The sequence below is a fragment of the Delphinus delphis genome, chromosome 10, assembly GCF_949987515.2.
Source record: "Delphinus delphis chromosome 10, mDelDel1.2, whole genome shotgun sequence".
NCBI lineage: Eukaryota > Metazoa > Chordata > Mammalia > Artiodactyla > Delphinidae > Delphinus > Delphinus delphis.
In genome coordinates this window covers 64,972,213-64,993,077 of record NC_082692.2, presented here as the reverse complement: position 1 = coordinate 64,993,077, position 20,865 = coordinate 64,972,213, and the positions used below count along the sequence as shown (strand labels likewise).

Here is a 20,865-nt window from a genome sequence, read left to right as displayed (position 1 = left end):
CAGCAAATGTTATTGAGGACCTATTCAGCGCCTGGGCAGTGTGCTGGGTGCTGGAGGCCTGGTGAGAATGGCTCATATAAACCCAACTCTCTGCAGAGTTGAATAGGCTTCCTTAGTTTATGTTTGTGCTTGTCTCTGGGTTTTGCTGTGCCAGATTGAGCTCTCTGCTTTCTGGTGCTGCCAGACGGGTCTTGGTTGTGCTGCATGGAACTGGGTAGGCCAGACAGTGGAAGGAAGGCTAGAGGAGTTGTTGGGAGGCGTGGGTTTGGCCCTCAGGCCTTGGGCATCCTCTCAGCCCAGGTGGGAAGCTGTGGGAGGGGCTTTTGGAGGGCTTTGTCACCTGCTGCTTTTGCAGATCCTTCTCAGAACTTTCTCTTCCTATTCACCTTTCCTATTTACCTCCTCTGCACTTTGTCCTTGGTGAGTCTGCTTACAGCCTGTAGTAGTGCTAGACCTTTGCAGGATCTGGGAGGAGTACTGACGGGTACAGTTGTGCCCCTTGAGTTCTGGAAAGAAGATGGGTTGTGAATGGCCAGGGTCTGTAGCAAGGCAGGTTCTCCAGCCTAGGTCTGTGGACCCTCTCAGTGTGCAACTCCACCCTATTTCTCCTGCTACTTTCTGTAGGGAGCAACTTTAACATTTTTTTGTGTTTTGTTTTAAAAATTGTCCCTTATTTGTATTAAAATGATGCAAGCACTTAGTTTGCTACTGAAGGACTTGTAACAAAGTAGCCCTCCCACCCCAATTCTCTAGAGGTTACTTTCAGCTCTCTCAGTTATTAATACTGTTTTCTACCGAGATGCATACGTGTATTTTATACATTTAAAAATGTGTTTTAAAACTAACACAGGGACTTCCCTGGTGGTGCAGTGGTTAAGAATCCACCTGCCAATGCAGGGGACATGGGTTCGAGCCCTGGTCCGGGAAGATCCCACATGCCGTGGAGCAACTAAGCCCGTGTGCCACAACTACTGAGCCTGCGCTCTAGAGCCTATGAGCCACAACTACTGAAGCCCGTGCACCTAGAGCCCACGCTCCACAACAAGAGAAGCCACCGCAATGAGGAGCCCGCACATGGCAACAAAGAGTAGCGCCCGCTCGCCACAGCTAGAGAAAGCCCAGGCGCAGCAACGAAGACCCAATGCAGCCAAAAATAAATAAATAAATTTATTTTTTAAAAAATATAACTAACACAACATTGTAAAGCAATTATACTCCAATTAAAAAAAAGAGAGAGAAAAATGTGTTTTCGCTACCTATTTGTGGTAGATGATTTTAACTCTTGCATTCCTTATCACCTTTCTGCCCTGCCCATATAATTTTATCATACTTTGTGGTTTAGTACAATTCGGTGTTTTCATGATTACAACTTTATATGTGTTTTTCTCTGTTAACTAAGTAATGTTCTATGATGTGCGTTTCATTTCTTGTACAACTTTTTGTTTTTCTTGAGGTTGGGTTAAAAATTGCATCAGTTTCGTTTGCTTGTGTTTCTTTGAATCTCTGCCTCTGTCATCCTGTACCCTGAATGCCCTGTAGAATACCTTTTTGTTTGGTTTTCCACACTGCCTAAATAGTTATAATCTGTTGTTCCAATGTTTATTGTTTTGCTTTGTTCTTCTTGGGAAAAACAAACTCTTCCTGGAGTCCTCTATCCTCATACTCCCACGTAGACTGGTTTCTTCCCAGGCCCACTGTACCAGACACCATCCTGGAAATCCCCTTCATCTCTCTTGGGCCAAACTCGTGGTCTCCTGGGTCCCATATCTTCCTCTTCCTTGATTTACTAACTTGTTTGGTTGGGATATCTATTTGTCTATTTATTGGCTACTACATAGTTGCTTTCATTATCAAACTGTACTAGTGAAAATTGATGTGCAGTCTTACTATTGTCTTTAACAATACAAACCCCATGTCTTTTTTTTGGGGGGGGGGCACACTGGGCGGCTTGAGTGATCTCAGTTTCCCGACCAGGGATTGAACCTGGGCCACAGCAGTGAAAGCCTGGAATCCTAACCACTAGGCCACCAGGGAACTCCCCTCATGTCTTAATACTTGGGAAATACAAAAATTTCGTACACCTCTAATGTCACCCCAAAGAAGTCACATTGTACGTTCTGTTTTGTAGCCTGCTTTTTATTTATTTATTTATTTATGGCTGCATTGGGTCTTCATTGCTGCATGTGGGCTTTCTCTGGTTGTAGCGAGTGGGGGTTACTCTTCATTGTGGTGTGTGGGCTTCTTATTGTGGTGGCTTCCCTTGTTGCGGAGCATGGGCTCTAGGCACGCAGGCTCAGTAGTTGTGGCTCGTGGGCTCTAGAGCGCAGGCTCAGTAGTTGTGGCGCACGGGCTTAGTTGCTCCACAGCATGTGGGATCTTCCTGGACCAGGGATCGAACCAGGGCTCGAACTTGTGTCCCCTGCATTGTTAGGCAGATTCTTAACCACTGCACCACCAGGGAAGTCCCTGTAGCCTGCTTTTTTTTCACTTAGTAGTCTCTTCTCATGTTACAATGTGATTTTATGGCTATGTGATAGTCAATTTATGGAATTCCCATAATGTGTCTCAATCTCCTATTTGAGAATTTTTAGGTTCATTCCAGAATTTTGCTACTTAATAAATTCCTGATGTCATTCTTTTCTATATCTGAGTACTTCCTTAGAATACATTTCTAGACAGAGAATTTTCTGATGAAAGTGTAAGCTACATATTTCCAGATTGCCTTCCAGAATAGGAGCTGTTTTCAGTTTCTCCAGCAGTGTATAAGAAGACAACTATTTCTGATAAATGTGGGAGTATTCTTCCTTTTAAAAGCTCTCCTTGCTTGGAGGGGAGGTGAGGGAAGGAGGCCACAGGTCAGAGGACACACTGCTTCCCTGTTTCAGTGATGTAAAAGCTGTGTCTGTAAACAGCTTCCACTTCTGTGATTCCTTGCAGGGCATCATGGGTCTGTATCGGGGCATGGCCGCCCCCATCATTGGGGTCACCCCCATGTTTGCCGTGTGCTTCTTTGGGTTTGGTTTGGGGAAGAAACTGCAACAAAAACACCCAGAGGATGTGCTCAGGTGAGTACTTACAAGCCTGGAGGACTCAATGCTGTTCTGCCTGGTGGTGTGATACAGGTTAAGGGAAAGAACCTTGGCTGACAGGCAGTGACTGTCCTCCTGGGTCCCTAGGGCTAGCTCCTGGTTGCTCCACGTGAGGGAGGTACTTGAGTTTTCCTTTGCCCCATGAACCAAAAGGGAAAAAGAAAAACTCAGATCCCTCCCCCACCCCCTTATTAGGTTGTCATAATTTCTTCTGTGAGGTAGTATCGCTTAACTCCACAGCATTGGGAGGTCTGAATGCTAAAATGTGTGTAAAATGCCATGAAGGTACCTGGTGCTGCAGTAATGACAGCAGCAGCCTTGTTTCCCATCACCTGGTTGGGAGAAGGGAAGGTTCCAACTTTTGTTTTACTTCTTTTTTTTTTTTTAAATTATTTACTTACTTATTTTTGGCTACATTGGGTCTTCGCTGCTTCACGCAGGCTTTCTCTAGTTGCGGTGAGAGGGGGCCACTCTTCATTGTGGTGTGTGGGCTTCTCATTGCAGTGGCTTCTATTTTTGCGGAGCACGGGCTCTAGGCATGCAGGCTTCAGTAGTTGTGGCACACGGGCTCAGTGGTTGTGACTCTTGGGCTCTAGAGTGCAGGCTCAGTAGTTGTGGCACACGGGCCTAGCCGCTCCGTGGCATGTGGGATCCTCCCGGACCAGGGCTCGAACCTGTGTTTCCTGCATTGTCAGGCGGATTCCTAACCACTGCACCACCAGGGAAGCCCTTCATTTTAATAACATAATTATTTCAGATATTGGTTACTCTGGGTTTTTTAAAAATTTAATTAATTAATTAATTAATTTGGCTGCATTGGGTCTTTGTTGCTGTGCACGGGCTTTCTCTAGTTGTGGCAAGCGGGGGCTACTCTTCTTTGCAGTGCACGGGCTTCTCATTGCGGGGGCTTCTCTTGTTGTGGAGCACGGGCTCTAGGTGCGTGGGCTCAGTAGTTGTGGTGTGCAGGCTTCAGTAGTTGTGGCATGCAGGTTCAGTAGTTGTGGCTTACGGGCTCTAGAGTGCAGGCTCAGTAGTTGTGGCGCACGGGCTTAGTTGTTCCGCAGCATGTGGGATCTTCCCGGACCAGGGCTTGAACCCGTGCCCCCTGCATTGGCAGGCGGATTCTTAACCACTGCGGCACCAGGGAAGTCCCTGGTTTCTCTGTTAAAGTGAAATAAATTAGTATATTTCCTTTCAGTAAACTTTAAGTTAGATTTGGGTGTGAAGAGGCAGATGAGGCAGAATTATAGTTCAGAATTTACAAAGTAGTTAATGAAAACAGGCTTCTTGGGATGCAGGGGAATTCTGAGTTGAAACATGGGATGACAAGGCACACTCAGTCTGAGCCGTGCAGGCTGACAACTCCTGGGAGGGGCTGCAGGCAGCACAGGACCCTGGCTAGACTTGGGATTGGGAGCTCAAGCGAGGCAGCCCAGGGTGCCATGTGGTTGTTTTCTGTCACTACTTCAGGCCACAGCAGGCTGAGTAAGGGTCTGGACATAGATAGAAATGCTCATAATGTGAAACTCTATTTTTGGAGTCCTTGTGACCCTCTGAATGTGACCAGCTTCTATAAAAAGCCACAGGTGGCCCCAAATGTGGGTGTGTGGGGCTTCCTTTTGAAACTGTGTTTGACTGTTGGTAGTCCAGATGTCCTATGGACACATGTCCTCTTTGAGCACCTGGTCTTTTAGCTCATGTGTCAGCTCACAAGGGCCATGCACAAGAACCCCCGTGGGGTCACTGCTAGTACTTCAGCCTGTAGGTTGTATTGCCTATATTATGGTGTCAGTCCTCAGAGAAGCACCCTTCCTGCTTAAGCAAAGGTTGAGACACTCAGGTTCCTGCCCCCATAATCCTGCCGTGCTCTGAATCCTGAATGTCAACCCTGCCACCTTCCCCTCCCTGCAGTAGTGTTTGGGGACAGTATGGAAAGGAACATTACCAGGACCTTGGGTCCAGCACTCACAGATGCTTCCCTCATGTGGGGGTGAAGGGTGGCAGAATGGGCCACCCATGTAGGGTGTCTGCATGGTACCCTGTGCACACATAGACCCTGTTCAGAGGAAAGTCCTCAGTCCCGGGAGATGGAGGTATGTCCAGCCTAAGGTCTGGGCATACATGGAAGAACAGATGTTGGTCTCATGAGGGGAGGTTTTGTTGCTGAGAGGACTCCTCTTGGGGACAGCAGTGTGAACTGAGACTGTAAAGGAGGCCATGAATGAAAGCAAGTCTCCTGACTGTTGAACAGTCAGCTTGTGTGCTGGGCTTGCATGCCTGAGGTAGTTGTGTGAGTGCCTGGAAAAAACAGGACCATTGAGACTGGTGCCCTGGAAGGAGGGACCCGAAGTGGATGTCTCCCTTTCCCCATCTGACATCTGTTCTCTGGGTTTTGGGCTCCTTGTAGTGTGGGACAGGCCTGAAGCCTCAGCTATCAGAGGCTTGGGGTTAGGAGGGGCCTGCGGCCCAGGCAAGAAAGTGAAGTTTTTCAACAACATTTGCTAAATTGTGGGGACACTATTGAAATGCTAATTGTAGCTCTGTACTCCACTGCCTCCAGACCAGTCTGGTATAGCTAATCTTAGAAAGAAAAGGAGATGCCAGAGGTGGGACAGGCCGTGACACCAGGAGCCTCCAATTCCACCAAATATTCAATGTGGTTCATTCTGTGAGGGCCATGGTGAGGATCCATATCTCTGGCCACTGGGGGACTATTCCCTGCATGGAAGGCCACAGGACCCATCATGTCTGTGGGTACCATCCCTGACTGGGCCCTTCCCAGCATCTTACAGCACATTCCTCACAACTGGCCTGGCTGGCCCCCTTAGCCTGTGCAGGCGGCCACAGCCATTCCTCTGGCCTTGACACCGTCCTTTGTGAATCTTGGCTTAAAATGTTCTCAGGCCCTTGGTGATCCAGAGGAGGCGAGATTGGAGGGGAACTGGGGTTGATTGAGGTCTGCATTCTGGGTTAGAGGCTTTTTTCCACAACAACCCTGAACTTTACAGATCAAGGCTCAGAGAGGCCAGGAAACTCGTCCATAGTCACTGTGCATGGCAGGCCGGGGAGGAAACTTCTCCCATGGGTGAGGCCATCTGAGTGTGCATGTGGGCCTCGTGACCAAGCTCATATTGCTCTTGGCACTGAGACCCCTGCCTTGGGAAATTTGATGTCAGAATATACCTAGACCTTGGGTTTTGTGTGAAATATGCTTTATTTGTTCTGGACTTCTGCCCAGTCCAAGTACTTATTTTTTTCTTTCAAAGTCCTCTTTGCTGGGATTGCCTCTGTTCTGGGTGGTTAGTCACAGGTTCTTGCCTCTTGTTTTTTTTCCAATATAGCTACCCCCAACTATTTGCAGCTGGGATGTTATCTGGTGTATTCACCACGGGAATTATGACTCCTGGAGAACGGATCAAGTGCTTGTTACAGGTGAGGGTGTGATCTGGGGTGGGGGGGATATGATTTGCGGGGAGGTGGGAGGTGGCTAGCTTTTTGCATTGGGTATACAATTTTGTGTGGATGTTTATGTCCTTTCACCCTTTATAAAGACTTCAGGTCAGGTGTGCAAAACAGTTTCAAGGTTTTCAGGAACATGGAAGGAATCGTAGTAGAATCAAGAACCAGAACAGTGCAACAAATCAAATGTCACACCTGTGACGGGTGAGCTCAGACTTATCCACCCTAATTAGCAGCTACTTCAGGAACTCTGAAAGGTGAGTCATGTCTCATCAGAGGTGGAAGGGAGGCTGCTCCTGCCTAACATGTTAGGTCTCTGCCATTTGCCCAAAGGCTCAGTGCCCTTAAAGTGTCTGGCTTGTTCCCAGGCCAAGGGTGTGAACTGACTGCCTGCCTTACCACACAGGGCTCCTTTTTAAAAAACTGTTACTGCTTTTTTCTTCTAATGGCTGAAGCAATTTAACACACAGTCTTTACTAGAAAAATTTTGGTAATGCAGAGAAGCACACAGAAAACAATGTATTTATCACCCATGATACCACCCCACTGTTATGCTTTCTGTGTGAATTCTAGTCTTTTTGGTAAACTTGTATTAAAAAAAGTTATCTTTTGAAATAAAATTGGGGTCACATATTGCAATAGTTTTGTAACCAGTTTTTTTCATTTGATATGTCGCAATATTTTTGTGATTTTTTTTCTCAAGCGTCATTTTCTGTATTTTATTTCAATACATGGCTGTCATTTACCCAATAATACCTTATCTGGGGACATGACAAATTATATGCCATAGTGAAGATCTCTGTAAATAGGTCTCTGCATGTGTTCCTGATTATTTTCTTAGGATAAATGTCTAGACTTGAAATTAGTATGATTAAAGGTAGGTACTTTTTTTTTTAAGGTTAAAAAGGTTTTTAATGCATTTTACTAAATGGCCTTCCTATAAGTCTGTCATTTTCTATTCCTGTCAAAAGTATAAGAGCTCTTACTTCCCAGCAGATTCTGTGGCATCTAATTTACAATCTCTGCTAGTCTGATGGGTGAAAAATTTGCATCGTTTTAATTTTTATTGCTTTTAATTGTCGGTAGGGTTAATTTTTTTGATGCATATTAGCTGTTTGTATTTTTCCTTTGTGAAATGCCTATTTGTGTTCTTTGCTCATTCGTTTGTTTTTCTATTGACTTATAAAAGCTTTGGACATGTTTGAATTTATTATTTTGTTTTATTTATTTATTTTTGGCTGTGTTGGGTCTTCATTGCAGCGCAGGCTCTCTCTAGTTGCCGCGAGCAGGGGCTACTCTGTTGCGGTGCACAGGCTTCTCATTGTGGTGGCTTCTCTTGTTGCAGAGCACGGGCTCTAGGCGCGTGGGCTTCAGTAGTTGCAGCACACGGGCTCAGTAGTTGTGGCACGCGAGCTCTAGAGCGCAGGCTCAGTAATTGTGGCGCATGGGCTTAGTTGCTCTGCAGCATGTGGGATCTTACCGGTTCAGGGATCGAACCCGTGTCCCCTGCATTGGCAGGCGGATTCTTAACCCCTGTGCCACCAGGGAAGTCCCCAATTTATTATTTTTTAAAATTTTTATACAATTTTTAAAGGTTACACTCCATTTACAGTTATTACAAAATATTGGCTGTATTCCCCAAGTTGTACAATACATCCTTGTAGCCTGTCTTACACCCAATAGTTTGTGCCTGTCACTCCCCTACCCCTAAAACCTTTGGACATATTAAGGTTATTAATTTCTTATCATATTTGGCAAGTCTTTTTCATGCTTTGCATTTGTCATTTAATTTTGTGCATTTTTTAAATTAAATTTTTTATTTTGAGATACTTATAGATTCACATATAGTTGTAAGAAGTAATACAAAGGGAAATAAAGAAATAAATAAAACAAAAGGATCCCATGTACCCTTTACTCAGTTCTTCCACAGAGGTAATATATTGTAAAATTATAGTACAATATCGCAACCAGAATATTGACATTGTTACAGGCAAGATACAGAACAATTCCAACATGCCAAGGATCCTTCATGTAGCCCTTTAATAGCCACATTCACTTCTCGTACCCCACTCCAGTCCTTAACCACCCCAGCAACCACTAATCTGAATTCTATAAGCCTGTAATTTCAAGACTTATATAAATGGAACTATACAGTATGTAAACTTTTCAGGTTGGCTTTTTCAACTCAACCTAATTTTCTGGAGATTCATACAGATTGTTGCTTATATGAATAGTTCATTCCTTTTCAATAGTGCATGGTGTGGATGTACTAGAAATATGTTTAACTTTTCATACATTGAAGGACATCTGGGTTGTTTTCAGTTTTTGGCTATTATAAATAAAGAAGCTATAAACATTCATGTACAGAGGTTTTTCTGAGAAAATCAGTCTTCATTTCTCTGGGATAAATGCCCAGGAGTATAATTGCTGAGTCATGTGGTAGTTGCATGTTTAGTGGGGGTTTCTTTGGGTTTTTTTGGCCACACCGCACCAGCATGTGGAATCTTAGTTCCCCCATCAGGGATCAAACCTGTGTACCCTGAAGTGGAAGCGTGGAGTCTTAACCACTGGATCTCCAGGGAAGTCCCATGTGTGTTAGTTTTTAAAGAAACTACCAAACAGCTTTTTCAGAGTAGCTATATCATTTTACATTTCCACCAGCAATATATGAGTGATCCAGTTTCTCTGCATCCTCACCAACATTTGGTGTTGTCACTGTTCTTAATTTTAGCCATTCTGATAGGTGTGTAGTGATATCTCATTTAATTTGTATTTTCCTAATAGCTGAGGATGTTGAACATCCTTTCCTGTGCTCATTTGCTATATGTATATCCTGTTTGGTGAAATGTTTGTTCATGTGTTTTGCCCATTTCTAATTGGATTATTTGTTTGTTTGTTTGTTTGTTTTGTGGTATGTGGGCCTCTCACTGTTGTGGCCTCTCCCTTTTGTGGAGCACAGACTCCGGACGTGCAGGCTCAACGGCCATGGCTCACAGGCCCAGCTGCTCCGCAGCATGTGGGATCTTCCCGGACTGGGGCACGAACCCGTGTCCCCTGCATCGGCAGGCGGACTCTCAACCACTGCGCCACCAGGGAAGCCCATTTGTTTTTTTATTATTGAGTTTTGAGAGTCCTTTATTCTAGATACTAGTGCTTTGTCAGATATGTGGTTTGCAAATATTTTCTCCTAGTCTATAGTTTGTCTTTTCATCCTCTCAACAGAGTCTTTTGAGCAAACATTTTAAATTTTGATGAAGTCCAGTTTGTTAATTTTTCTTTTATGGATTGGGTTTTGGGTGTTTGGGGCATCAGGTCTTAAGAACTCTTTACCTAGCCTGCAATCCCAAAGATTTTCTAATATGTTTTTTCCAAAAGTTTTATCTATAGTTTACCTTTTACATTTAAGTCTGTGACTCCATTTTGAGTTAATATTTGTATTATGTATGAAAATTAGGTCAGAGTTCTTTTTTTTTTTTCTTTTCCCTAGGGCTGTCCAATTGCACCATACCATTTGCTGAAGAGACTTATCTTTCTTCCACTGAATTGTGTTTGCATCTTTGTTAAAAATCAGTTGGGCATATTTGTGTGGGTCTACTTCTGGGTACTCTAGTTTCTTCCATTGATTTATGCTTCTGTCCCTTCACGAATACTACACAGTCTTGATTAGTATAGCCATATACTAAGTCTTGAAATTGACTAGACTGATGCCTCCCACTTTATTCTTTAAAAAAAAAATGGGGACTTCCCTGGTGGCGCAGTGGTTAAGAATCCGCCTGCCAACACAGGGGACACGGGTTCGAGCCCTGGTCCGGGAAGATCTCACATGCCTCGGAGCAACTAAGCCCATGCACCACAACTGCTCAGCCTCTGCTCTAGAGCCTGAGAACCACAACTACTGAACTTGTGTGCCACAACTACTGAAGCCTGTGCTGCTTCACAACAGGAGAAGCCACCGCAATGAGAAGCCCCACGCACCGCAACGAAGAGTAGCTCCCGCTTGCCGCAACTGGAGAAAGCCCGCGTGTAGCAATGAAGACCCAACACAGCCAAAAATAAATAAATTAATTAATGAATGAAAAAAAATTGTTCTAGCTATTCTAATTCCTTTGTATTGGGTTGGCCAAAAAGTTCACTTGGATTTTTCCATAACATCTTACAGAAAACTTTTTGGCCAACCCAATATTTCTATGTAAATTTTAGGGTAATTTAGAAAATTGAGAAAAATCTTGCTGAGATTATGTTAAAACTATAGGTCAATTTGGGTAGAATTAACACATTATTTTGAGTCTTCCAATACATGGACATGTTATATCTCTCCATTTATTTAGAACTTCAATTTCTTTCATCAGCATTGTGTAGTTTTCAGCATATAAGCTCTTAATGTGTTTTCTTATATACCTAAGTGCTTCTCTCTTAATCTGACTTTGTAAAATGGCATTGTAAATGGTATTATAATTTTAATTTTGTTGTCTACATTTTCATTGCTAGTTTGTAGAAATACAATAAATTTTTGTATGTTAATTTTGTATCATGTGAACCTTCCTGAATGCCCTTATTAATTCTAGGATTTTTTTTTGGTAGATTTCTTGGGATTTCCTATGTAGATAATCATGTTATTTGCAAATAGGGACAGTTTTATTTCTTCTTTTCTAATCTATTTACCTTTTATTTCCTTATTTCACTGGCTAGAATTTCCAGTACTGTGTTGAATAAGAGTGATGAGAGTGGATATTTTTACCTTGTTCCCAATCTCATGGGGAAGTGTTCACTATTTCACTGTTAAATATGATGTTAAGTGTAGTTTTTTGTTTGTTTGTTTAGTTTTTTTGGCCGCACCACGCTGCATGCAGGATCTTAGTTCCCTGAACAGGGATGGAACACGGTGTCCCCTGCAGTGGAAGTGCGGAGTCTTAACCACTGGACCACCAGGGAGGTCCCAGATGTAGTTTTTTTGATAGATGCTCTTTATCAAGTTGAGAAAGTTACCTTCTATTCCTCTTTTTCTGAGAGTTTTCTCATAAATGGATATTGACTTGTGTCAAATTCTTTTTCTTCATTTATTAATGTGATCATGTGATTTTTCTCCTTTAACCTCTTATACGGTGAATTACATCAATCGGTGTTTGAATCCTGAACCAATTTTGAATTGCTGGAATAAACCCCCCAACTTGGTCATAGTTTATAATTCTTTTTATATACTGTTGAGTTCTGTTTTCTTATATTTTGTTAAGTATTTTTGCATCTATAGTCATGAGAGATACTAGTCTGTCAGTTATTTTTCTGTCTTGTCTCTATCTGGTTTTGGTATCAGAATAATGCTGTCTTCATAAAATGCATTGGGAATTGTTCCCTCTTCTATTTTCTGAGAGGGATTATGTAGAATTGGTGTTAATTTTCCTGTAAACATTTGGTAGAATTTTATAGTGAAACCATATAGGCTTGGAGATTTGGGGGGAGGAATTATTAAATTATGAATTCAATTTTCTTAATAGTTATAGGGCTATTCAAATTACTTATTTCATATTGGGAAAATTGTGGTAGTTTTTTTTTTATATTTTATTTATTTGGTTGTGCCAGTTCTTAGTTGCGGCAGGCGGCCTCCTTAGTTGTGGCTTGCCAGCTCCTTAGTTGTGGCATGTGAACTCTTAGTTGCGGTTGCATATAGGATCTGGTTCCCTGACCAGGGATCGAACCTGGGCCTCCTACACTGGGAGCACGGAGTCTTATCCACTGCGCCACCAGGGGAGTCCCTGTGGTAGTTTTTGGTTTTGTTTTTTTTATCTAAGTTGTCAAATGTGTGTGTGTAAAGTTGTTTGTAGTAGTCCCTTATTGTCCTTTATACATTGGCAGATTCTGCGGTGTTATCTTCTGTTTTATTCCTGGTATTAATAATTTGTAGGGCTTCCCTGGTGGCACAGTGGTTAAGAATCCACCTGCTCATGCAGGGGAAATGGGTTTGAGCCCTGGTCCGGGAAGATCCCATATGTCACGGAACAACTAAGCCCATGCACCCCAACTACTGAGCCTGCACTCTAGAGCCGCGAGCCACAACTACTGCAGCCCTCGTGCCTAGAGCCTGTGCTCCTCAACAAGAGAAGCCAGTGCAATGAGAAGCCTGCACACCACAACGAAGAGTAGCCCCCGCTCGCCACAACTAGAGAAAGCCTGCGTGCAGCAGCGAATACCCAACACAGCCAAAAATAAATAAATTAATTAATTAATAAAAAAACAATAATTTGTGACTTCTCTCTTTTTTTTTCTTTGTCAGCCTCACTTAAGGTTTGTCAGTTTTATTGATCTTTTCAAAAAAGATTTTTCTTTCTTTCTTTTTTTTTTTTTTTTGGCCATGCCACGTGGCTTGCGGGATCTCAGTTCCCTGAATCCAGGCCACAGCAGTGAAAGCCCAGAATCCTAACCACTAGACCACCAGGGAACTCACCTCATTGATTTTCTTTATTGTTTTTCTGTTTTCAATTTCATTGGTTTCTGCTTTTTTTAAAATTATTTCCTTCCTTTTGCTTGTTTTGGGTTTTGTTTGCTTTTCTTTCTTTTTTTTTTTTTTTAGGTGTTTGAGGTGCAAGCTTAGATTATTGTTTTGAGACTTTTCCTCTTTTCTAACATACACAGTCAGTGCTATAAAGTTTCCTCTCAGCCCTGCTTTAGCTGTGTCCCACAAACTTCAACATATTTTAATTTTCAGTCAGTTCAGTGTGTTTTCTTTCCTTCCTTCCTTCTTTCTTTCTTTCTTTCTTTCTTTCTTTCTTTCTTTCTTTCTTTCTTTCTCTTTCTTTCTTTCTTTCTTTCTTTCTTTCTTTCTTTCTTTCTTTCTTTCTTTCTTTCTCTCTTTCTTTCTCTTTCTTTCTCTCTCTCTCTCTCTCTCTCTCTCTCTCTCTGTCGGGTCCTAGTTGCAGCATGCAGGATGTTTTAGTTGTGGCATGAAAACTTTTAGTTGTGGCATGTGGGATCTAGTTCCCTGACTAGGGGTCGAACCCAGGCCCCCTGTATTGAGAGCATGGAGTCTTAGCCACTGGACCACCAGGGAAGTCCCAGTTCAGTGTGTTTTCTAATTTCCTTTGAGACTTCCTTTTTTAATTACTTAGGAGAGTGTTGTTCAGTTTTCAAGTGTTGGAGATTATTGATTTCTAGTTTGAGTCCATTGTGATTGGAAAACATATTCTGTATTATTTACATTCTTTTAAATTTCTTGAGGTTTATGGCTTTGGATATGGTTTATCCTGGTCCATGTTCCATGGGCATTTGAAAAGAGTGTGCTTTCTGCTGTCATTTGGTGGAGTAATCTATAAATGTCGATTATATCCTGTTGGTTGATGGTGTTGTTGAGTTCTTCTCTATCCTTGATGATTTTCTGTCTAGTTGTTCTACCTATTCGTTGATGGAGGAATTTGAAATCTCCAACTGTAATTGTGAGTTTGTTTGTTTCTTCTTTCAGTTCTATCAGTTTTGCTTCACATAGTTTGCAGCTTTTTTGTATAATGTATACACATTTAGGATTGCTATGTCTTCTTAGTGGATTGGCCCTTTTATCACTATGTAATGTCCCTCATATTACCATTATATAATATCCCATATTTTTGCTTACTATGTTCTTTCTTCCTTCCTGGTGTTCCAGGGTTCCTTCTTTTAGAGTTTCTTTTCTATTTAAAGAACTTCCTTTAGCCATTCTTTCGGGGAAGGTCAGTGAATGACAAAGTCTCTCAGTTTTCCTTCATCTAAGAATGCCTCATTTCCCCTTTATTCCTGAAGAATATTTTCACAGTTCTTTTCCCTTTCTTTCTTTCTTTCTTTCTTTTCTTTCTTTCATTGCGTTGGGTCTTCGTTGTTGCATGTGGGCTTTCTCTAGTTTCGTCAATGGGGGGCTACTCTTCATGCGGGATTCTCGTTGCAGTGGTTTCTCTTGTTGCGGAGCTTGGGCTTTAGGCACACGGGCTTCAGTAGTTGTGGCATGTGAGCTCAGTAGTTGTGGCTCATGGGCTCTAGAGCGCAGGCTCAGTAGTTGTGGCACACGGGCTTAGTTGCTGTGCAGCATGTGGGATCTTCCCGGACCAGGGCTTGAACCTGTGTCCCCTGCATTGGCAGGCGGATTCTTAACCACTGCACCACCAGGGAAGTCCCCACTGAGCTTTTTATTTTGGTTGTATTTTTCTTTTTTTTTTATTGCAGTACGCGGGCCTCTCACTGTTGTGGCCTCTCCTGTTGCGGAGCACAGGCTCCGGACTCGCAGGCTCAGCGGCCATGGCTCACGGGCCTAGCCGCTCTGCGGCATGTGGGATCTTCCCGGACCGGGGCACGAACCCGTGTCCCCTGCATCGGCAGGCGGACTCTCAACCACTGTGCCACCAGGGAAACCCTCGGTTGTATTTTTCAATTCTAAAACTTCCACTTGGTTCTTCCTCATATCTTCTGTTTCTGTGCTGATATTTTATTTATTTGCTGTGGCTTTCTAATTTTTTTAATCTGTTTCAAGCATATTAATAATTACTCGTTGAAGGATTTTTACAATGGCTGGTTTAAAATCTTTGTTAGATAATTCTAACATCTCTGTCATCTTGGTATTGGCATCTATTGCTTCTTTTTTCTTTCAGTTTGAGATCTTCCTGGGTTTGGACATGTGTGATTTACAATTGGAACCCGGATATTTGCATACTTTATTGAGATTCTGGATCCTATTTAATCTTTCCATTTTAGTTGGCTTTCTTTGACACCACTCCAGTAGGAAGGGAGGGATGCTGCCTCATTACTGCCAAGTGGAAGTGGAAGTCTAGGTGACCCACTCGACCTCTGTTGACACTTGAGGGTGGGGCACTTCTTTTTACTGCTGGGTGGATGTGGGAGCTCCAGTGTCTCTACTGACACCACAGGACAGGAGGGTGATGATTACAGGCTCTCAGGGATGAAAGTCCTTATTCTGTACTTGGCCTTTTCTGACTCCACCCAGGTAGCATATTGGGTACCTTGTTACAGCCCTGCGAAGGTGGAAGTCTGGGCTCCCCACAGGGTCTTTGCTGGTGTGGAAGAGGGTGAGGCCACAGTTTTTTCTATGGTGTATGGCTGGAGTAGAGTGTTTTTTGTCTAAAGATTTTCTGTCTTTCTAGGCTGTTCCTTTTCTGGTCCTTTGTCTAGAGAATGCAGGCTTTTGTTGAGGCTTCTTTTTGATCTGTGCTTCTTGGTATTCCTGGATTGCCAGTTTCTTCTGCTTTAAGTCCGAGATACATCAAAAAAGAAAATCCAGGGGGCTTCCCTGGTGGCGCAGTGGTTGAGAGACTGCCTGCCGATGCAGGGGACACGGGTTCGTGCCCCAGTCCAGGAAGATCCCACATTCTGTGGACTGGCTGGGCCCATGAGCCATGGCCGCTGAGCCTGCGCATCCGGAGCCTGTGCTCCACAACGGGAGAGGCCACAACAGTGAGAGGCCCGCGTACCACAAAAAAAAAAAAAAAAAAAAAAATCCAGGGGACTCACCACTATGTCATTGCTTAAGTCCCAAGGTCCCTAGCCAGTCTGCTTCTTCTCTCCAAACTTTCAGAGTCCTCTTATATTTTTTTAAAACAAATAATGTCTAGAGTTTTTTGTTGTACTTAGCAGGAGGATTGGGAAAATGCTTCTTAGACGTCTGTATATTGATTTTGAGTTAGGGACTGTTTGTTTTCAGTAGCCTTGTCCCTTAGTCTTTTCCATCATGGCTTCTTCCATCTCTTTTATGCCTGAAGTCCTTTTCTGCTCCTAGATGAGACAGTCCCCATCCATATTCTTCCCTTGTACTCCTCCACTCTGCTGGGTTACTACTTTGTGACTCTCTTCTCTTCTCAAACCCCTACCCTCTCAGGAGATGACCTGGCTTTTTAAAATTATTATTATTAATTAATTTATTTATTTTTGGCTGCGTTGAGTCTTCGTTGCTGTGCACGGGCTTTCTCTAGTTGCGGCAAGTGGGGGCTACTCTTCGTTGCAGTGCGCAGGCTTCTCATTGCGGTGGCTTCTCTTGTTGCAGGGCATGGGCTCTAGGTGTGCGGGCTTCAGTAGTTGTGGCATGCGGGCTCAGTAGTTGTGGCTCATGGGCTCTAGAGTGCACGCTCAGTAGTTGTGGCGCACAGGCTTAGTTGCTCCACGGCATGTGGGATCTTCCCGGACCAGGGCTCGAACCCATGTCCCCTGCATTGGCAGGTGGATTCTTAACCACTGCACCACCAGGGAAGTCCCCTGGCTTTCTACTTCACTGAGAAAACTGAAACCACCAGAGGAGGACTTTACCAGACGCCCTCCACTGCCTCCACTCACTCACTGGCATCTAACTACATCTGTGGCTGCCTGGCTATTTCCACCACGAATGGCCCATGCTTCTGTTTGACCCCACATCCTATCCCCTCTTGCCCATCCAGAGACCTTGCTTCAACAATTCTTCTTTCTCTCTCCTTGAACATCAGTTTTTGCTCTCCAATGGATTGTTCTCTTCAGCAATAGCGTAAATATTCTTGTATTTTCACCTTAAAAATACAAACTTCTCTCTATTTTACCTTCCACATCTATTTCTGTGCTTCCTGTCTTTGCTCCCCTTTACATCAAAATTCTTTGAAAAAGTTTTCTGTTTTTTTCCTACTCTTTGTCTCTAGTCCCCCTTCTCTAATTGTCAAACGCATATCAGACTGGCTTTTGCCTCACAACTCCAACAAAAGTACTTTTGTCAAGATCACCAGTGACCTTTTCTTAAAAAATTTTTTAATTAATTTATTTTTGGCTGCGTCGGGTCTTAGTTGCAGTGTGCGGGCTCTTTGTTATGGCACATGGGCTTCTTTCTAGTTGCAGCAGGTGGCCTTAGTTGCCCCGTGGCATGTGGGATCTTAGTTCCCCAACCAGGGATCGAACCCACGTCCCCTGCACTGGAAGGCAGATTCTTAACCACTGGACCACCAGAGATGTCCCACCAGTGACTTTTACACTAAATCCAATGTTCAGTTCTTGGGCCTGGACATTGATCCATCTTGATCCATAAACAGAATTGGACTCAGCTGGTCCCCCATCTTCCTTGAAGATCTGTCTTCACTTGGCTTCTCTCCTGACTTTCCTCCTACCTACTTGGCTGCTCCTTTTCTATGTCCGTTGTTGGTTTATCCTCATCTTCTCAATCTTTTAATGTTCATGTGCACAAGGCTCAGTCATATTACACTCATCTTGTTGATGATTTCTTCTTGTCTCATGAGTTTTAGACACCATCTGTATAATAATGATTTTCCAGTTTATGTCTCCAACTCAGACTTTTCCTGAACTCTGGACTAGTTTATCCAACATTTCCGTTGGATGCTAGTAGGCACCTCAGAGTCACCATGTGCAAAACTGAACTCCTGGTCTTCCTCAATACCTGCTTTATCTACAACCTTCTGTAGCTCGGTTGGTGGCAATACCATCTATCTAGTTGTTCAGCCCTAAAACCCAGGAGTTCTCCTAGATTGTACACTTTATCTCACTGTACGTATCCTATTTGTTGAACAGTTAAGCTGGCTTTCAAAATATCACAAATCTATCCTGTCCCATCACCTCCATTGCAACTACATTGCTCCAGGTCACCTTCAGCACTGGCCTGGATGACTGTGAGGGCCTCCTCACTTGTTTCCCTGCTTACAGTCTATAGCACACATAAGTGAGAAAATTCTGTTAATATGTCAATTCCATGCCCAGTCCTCTTTGGCCCCCCAGGTCACCGTGAGTCAGCTCCAACATCCTCTGATAACGTGGGCCTCTGTGCCATTCCTCAGATACACCAGGCTCACATGTGCTGGGATCATCTGGGGAAGTTATATTTAAAAAAAAAAAAAAATTGATACTCAGTTGACATTGTCTTAAATTTATTATTTTTAGAAAAATTGACATCTTCCTGATTGAAAACTTTTCCTAACAGAACTATGACTCTCTTTTTATTTACCTCTTCTTTTATGTCCCTTGGAAAGGTTTTAGAGTTTTATTTATGCAAATCCTATTGCTTGATGCACATATATTTTATTGCTTTTTTTTTCTTTTCCTAAGAACATTCTTTATTCCTTAAACAAGTCACACTTCCTGTGATTTCATTGGAAAAACAGAAACTGGAAGAAGTATTTCTGTAACTTTATCAGAGGAACACAGATCAATGTATTTAAAGGAATGCTTAACTTGAGTTTAGACATGTAAATCAGTTTAGGAGACATTGTGTACTATCTAGCGTATTCAAGTTTTGCTACTTGAAAGTTGACTATGAATTGATTTTTCTACCTTAATTTAACTAATAAATTTCTAGTCATACCTACTAGATTCCTGGCAAGGGGCTAGAGATATCATGATCAACAAGGCCACGTTTTTGCTCTTGGGAATCTCATAGACTTGATTTCTTCTCCAGTACAAGCCAAGCTCTATAAAAAGAGCTAGTTTAAGACATTGCAGATTTCATGAAGGTAGGCACTCACTTTAAAGAACAGCCTTTAAAACGCTTGAGTCCACGCAATTATTTATCTTGTACTCATTGAAGTTATTAGGTACCTAATAAAAAATACCGAGAGGTTGCACAGTAAGGAATATTTCACCTAAATATGCAATATTAGACCAATGAACATGGACTGTCATATTTCTAGCATTATGGAGAGTTCTGGATTAGGTGCAGGTGCCCCTTCAAGAAAACCTGATTTATTTATTTATTTATTTATTTATTTTTTTGCGGTTCGCGGGCCTCTCACTGTTGTGGCCTCTCCCGTTGCGGAGCACAGACTCCGACGCGCAGGCTCAGCGGCCATGGCTCCCGGGCCCAGCCGCTCCGCAGCATGTGGGATCTTCCCAGACCGGAGCACGAACCCGTGTCCCCTGCATCGGCAGGCGGACTCTCAACCACTGTGCCACCAGGGAAGCCCTGGAGTATAATTCTTTATTGCTATTAGAATGGGATTCTTTTCCATTATTTTTCAACTAGTTATTGTTTGTATGTACAAAAATTTATTGGATTTATATATTTATTTTGTAAGTATTTCTCCTTGGAACTATTAAATCTGAACTCTCTTTCCAGCTTTAACTACTCTTTGGTTGATGCCCTTGTGTGTTCGGATTCCTCTTGACTCTGTACTTGCTGTGGATCCTACATGGGGCTGTCTTTCTCTCAGATCTTTTGTGGGATACCTCCTGCCTGCCCTCAGGCTCTTGGCTCTTAGGCCCTGGAGCCCAGAGACTAGGATAGGGGGCCTCTCCTTTGCCCTCCCCTGGCTCTACACAGGACCTCTATCCAGGCATTTAGAGCTCTGAATACAATTTCCAGTTCACCTTCTTTTAACCAAGCTTCATGATCAGTTAGAGCTTGGAGTGGATTTAGTAGTCAATGGATATTTGTTGAAGGAATAAGTGATTGACTGAAGTATTTGTCTCCTCCCTTCTAGACTGCCAACTAGCTTTTTTTATTTTTTATTTTTCCAACTAGCTTTATCGGGAATGCTCTTGTATTTGGGAACTTATTTTTCAACGTATTTTCCATCTCCTCTGTTGATTTTTTTTTCTAGTCAATTTGTTTATATTTTGTCATATATTCACCTAGCCTTATTTCATAGTAACTTCCACCAATATTGTACCTTCTAAATAACTATCGATTTGACAATGATAGTTATATTATTTCATTGGTCTAATGCATAATGACCACTCCCACACTCACTATGTAATCTTCTGTAACCTGCTAGGTTTGTTGACTTTGATGTTGCTGTTGCTGACTTGATGACTCTTTCCTCCCTCTCAGATTCAAGCTTCTTCAGGGGAGACCAAGTATACTGGTGCCTTGGACTGTGTAAAGAAGCTATACAAGGAGGCTGGGATCCGAGGCATCTACAAGGGGACTGTGCTCACCCTCATGCGAGGTAACCTTTGAGGCCCTCCATCTGAGGTGATTTGCCACAGAGGGTCTTGCCTGGATCTCCCGACGAGCCTTGGCACCATACATGCCACAGCTCTGACAGGGCTGGCACTGTGTGTCCTGGTTTTAGGCCATCTTACCTCTGGCCAGCATGGACACACATGAGGATGGGGGGACCCTCCATCCTTCTGATAGGCTGGCCGTCAAGGATGGAAATCATGAGCTTGGCAGTCGGAGGGGAGTAGCAAGTGGAAATCGTGACTGGAGGGATGAGTGGGAAGAAAGAATGACTTAGGAGCAGTGGAGCTCTTTTTGGCTTGAGAGGCATGTCCTATTGAGGTGGCAATAGAAGAGGCAGAGACAGCTCAACCCTTGTCCTGAGATGACAGCTTGGGGGAAGGCCAGATGTTAGCTCGTTTATAACTGCTTGGAGTGGGCATATTAGTG

General features: G+C 43.2%; 1 protein-coding gene across 1 annotated transcript in view; it reads left to right on the top strand.

The window, feature by feature from the left end:
- Positions 1-20,865, top strand: part of SLC25A20 (solute carrier family 25 member 20) — a 31,661-nt gene that overhangs the window by 7,769 nt on the left and 3,027 nt on the right. The window contains exons 3-5 of the mRNA XM_060022441.1: positions 2,938-3,065; positions 6,431-6,521; positions 20,305-20,422. Of these exons, the coding sequence (XP_059878424.1) occupies positions 2,938-3,065; positions 6,431-6,521; positions 20,305-20,422 (337 nt within the window). The remainder of the gene's footprint in view (positions 1-2,937; positions 3,066-6,430; positions 6,522-20,304; positions 20,423-20,865) is intronic.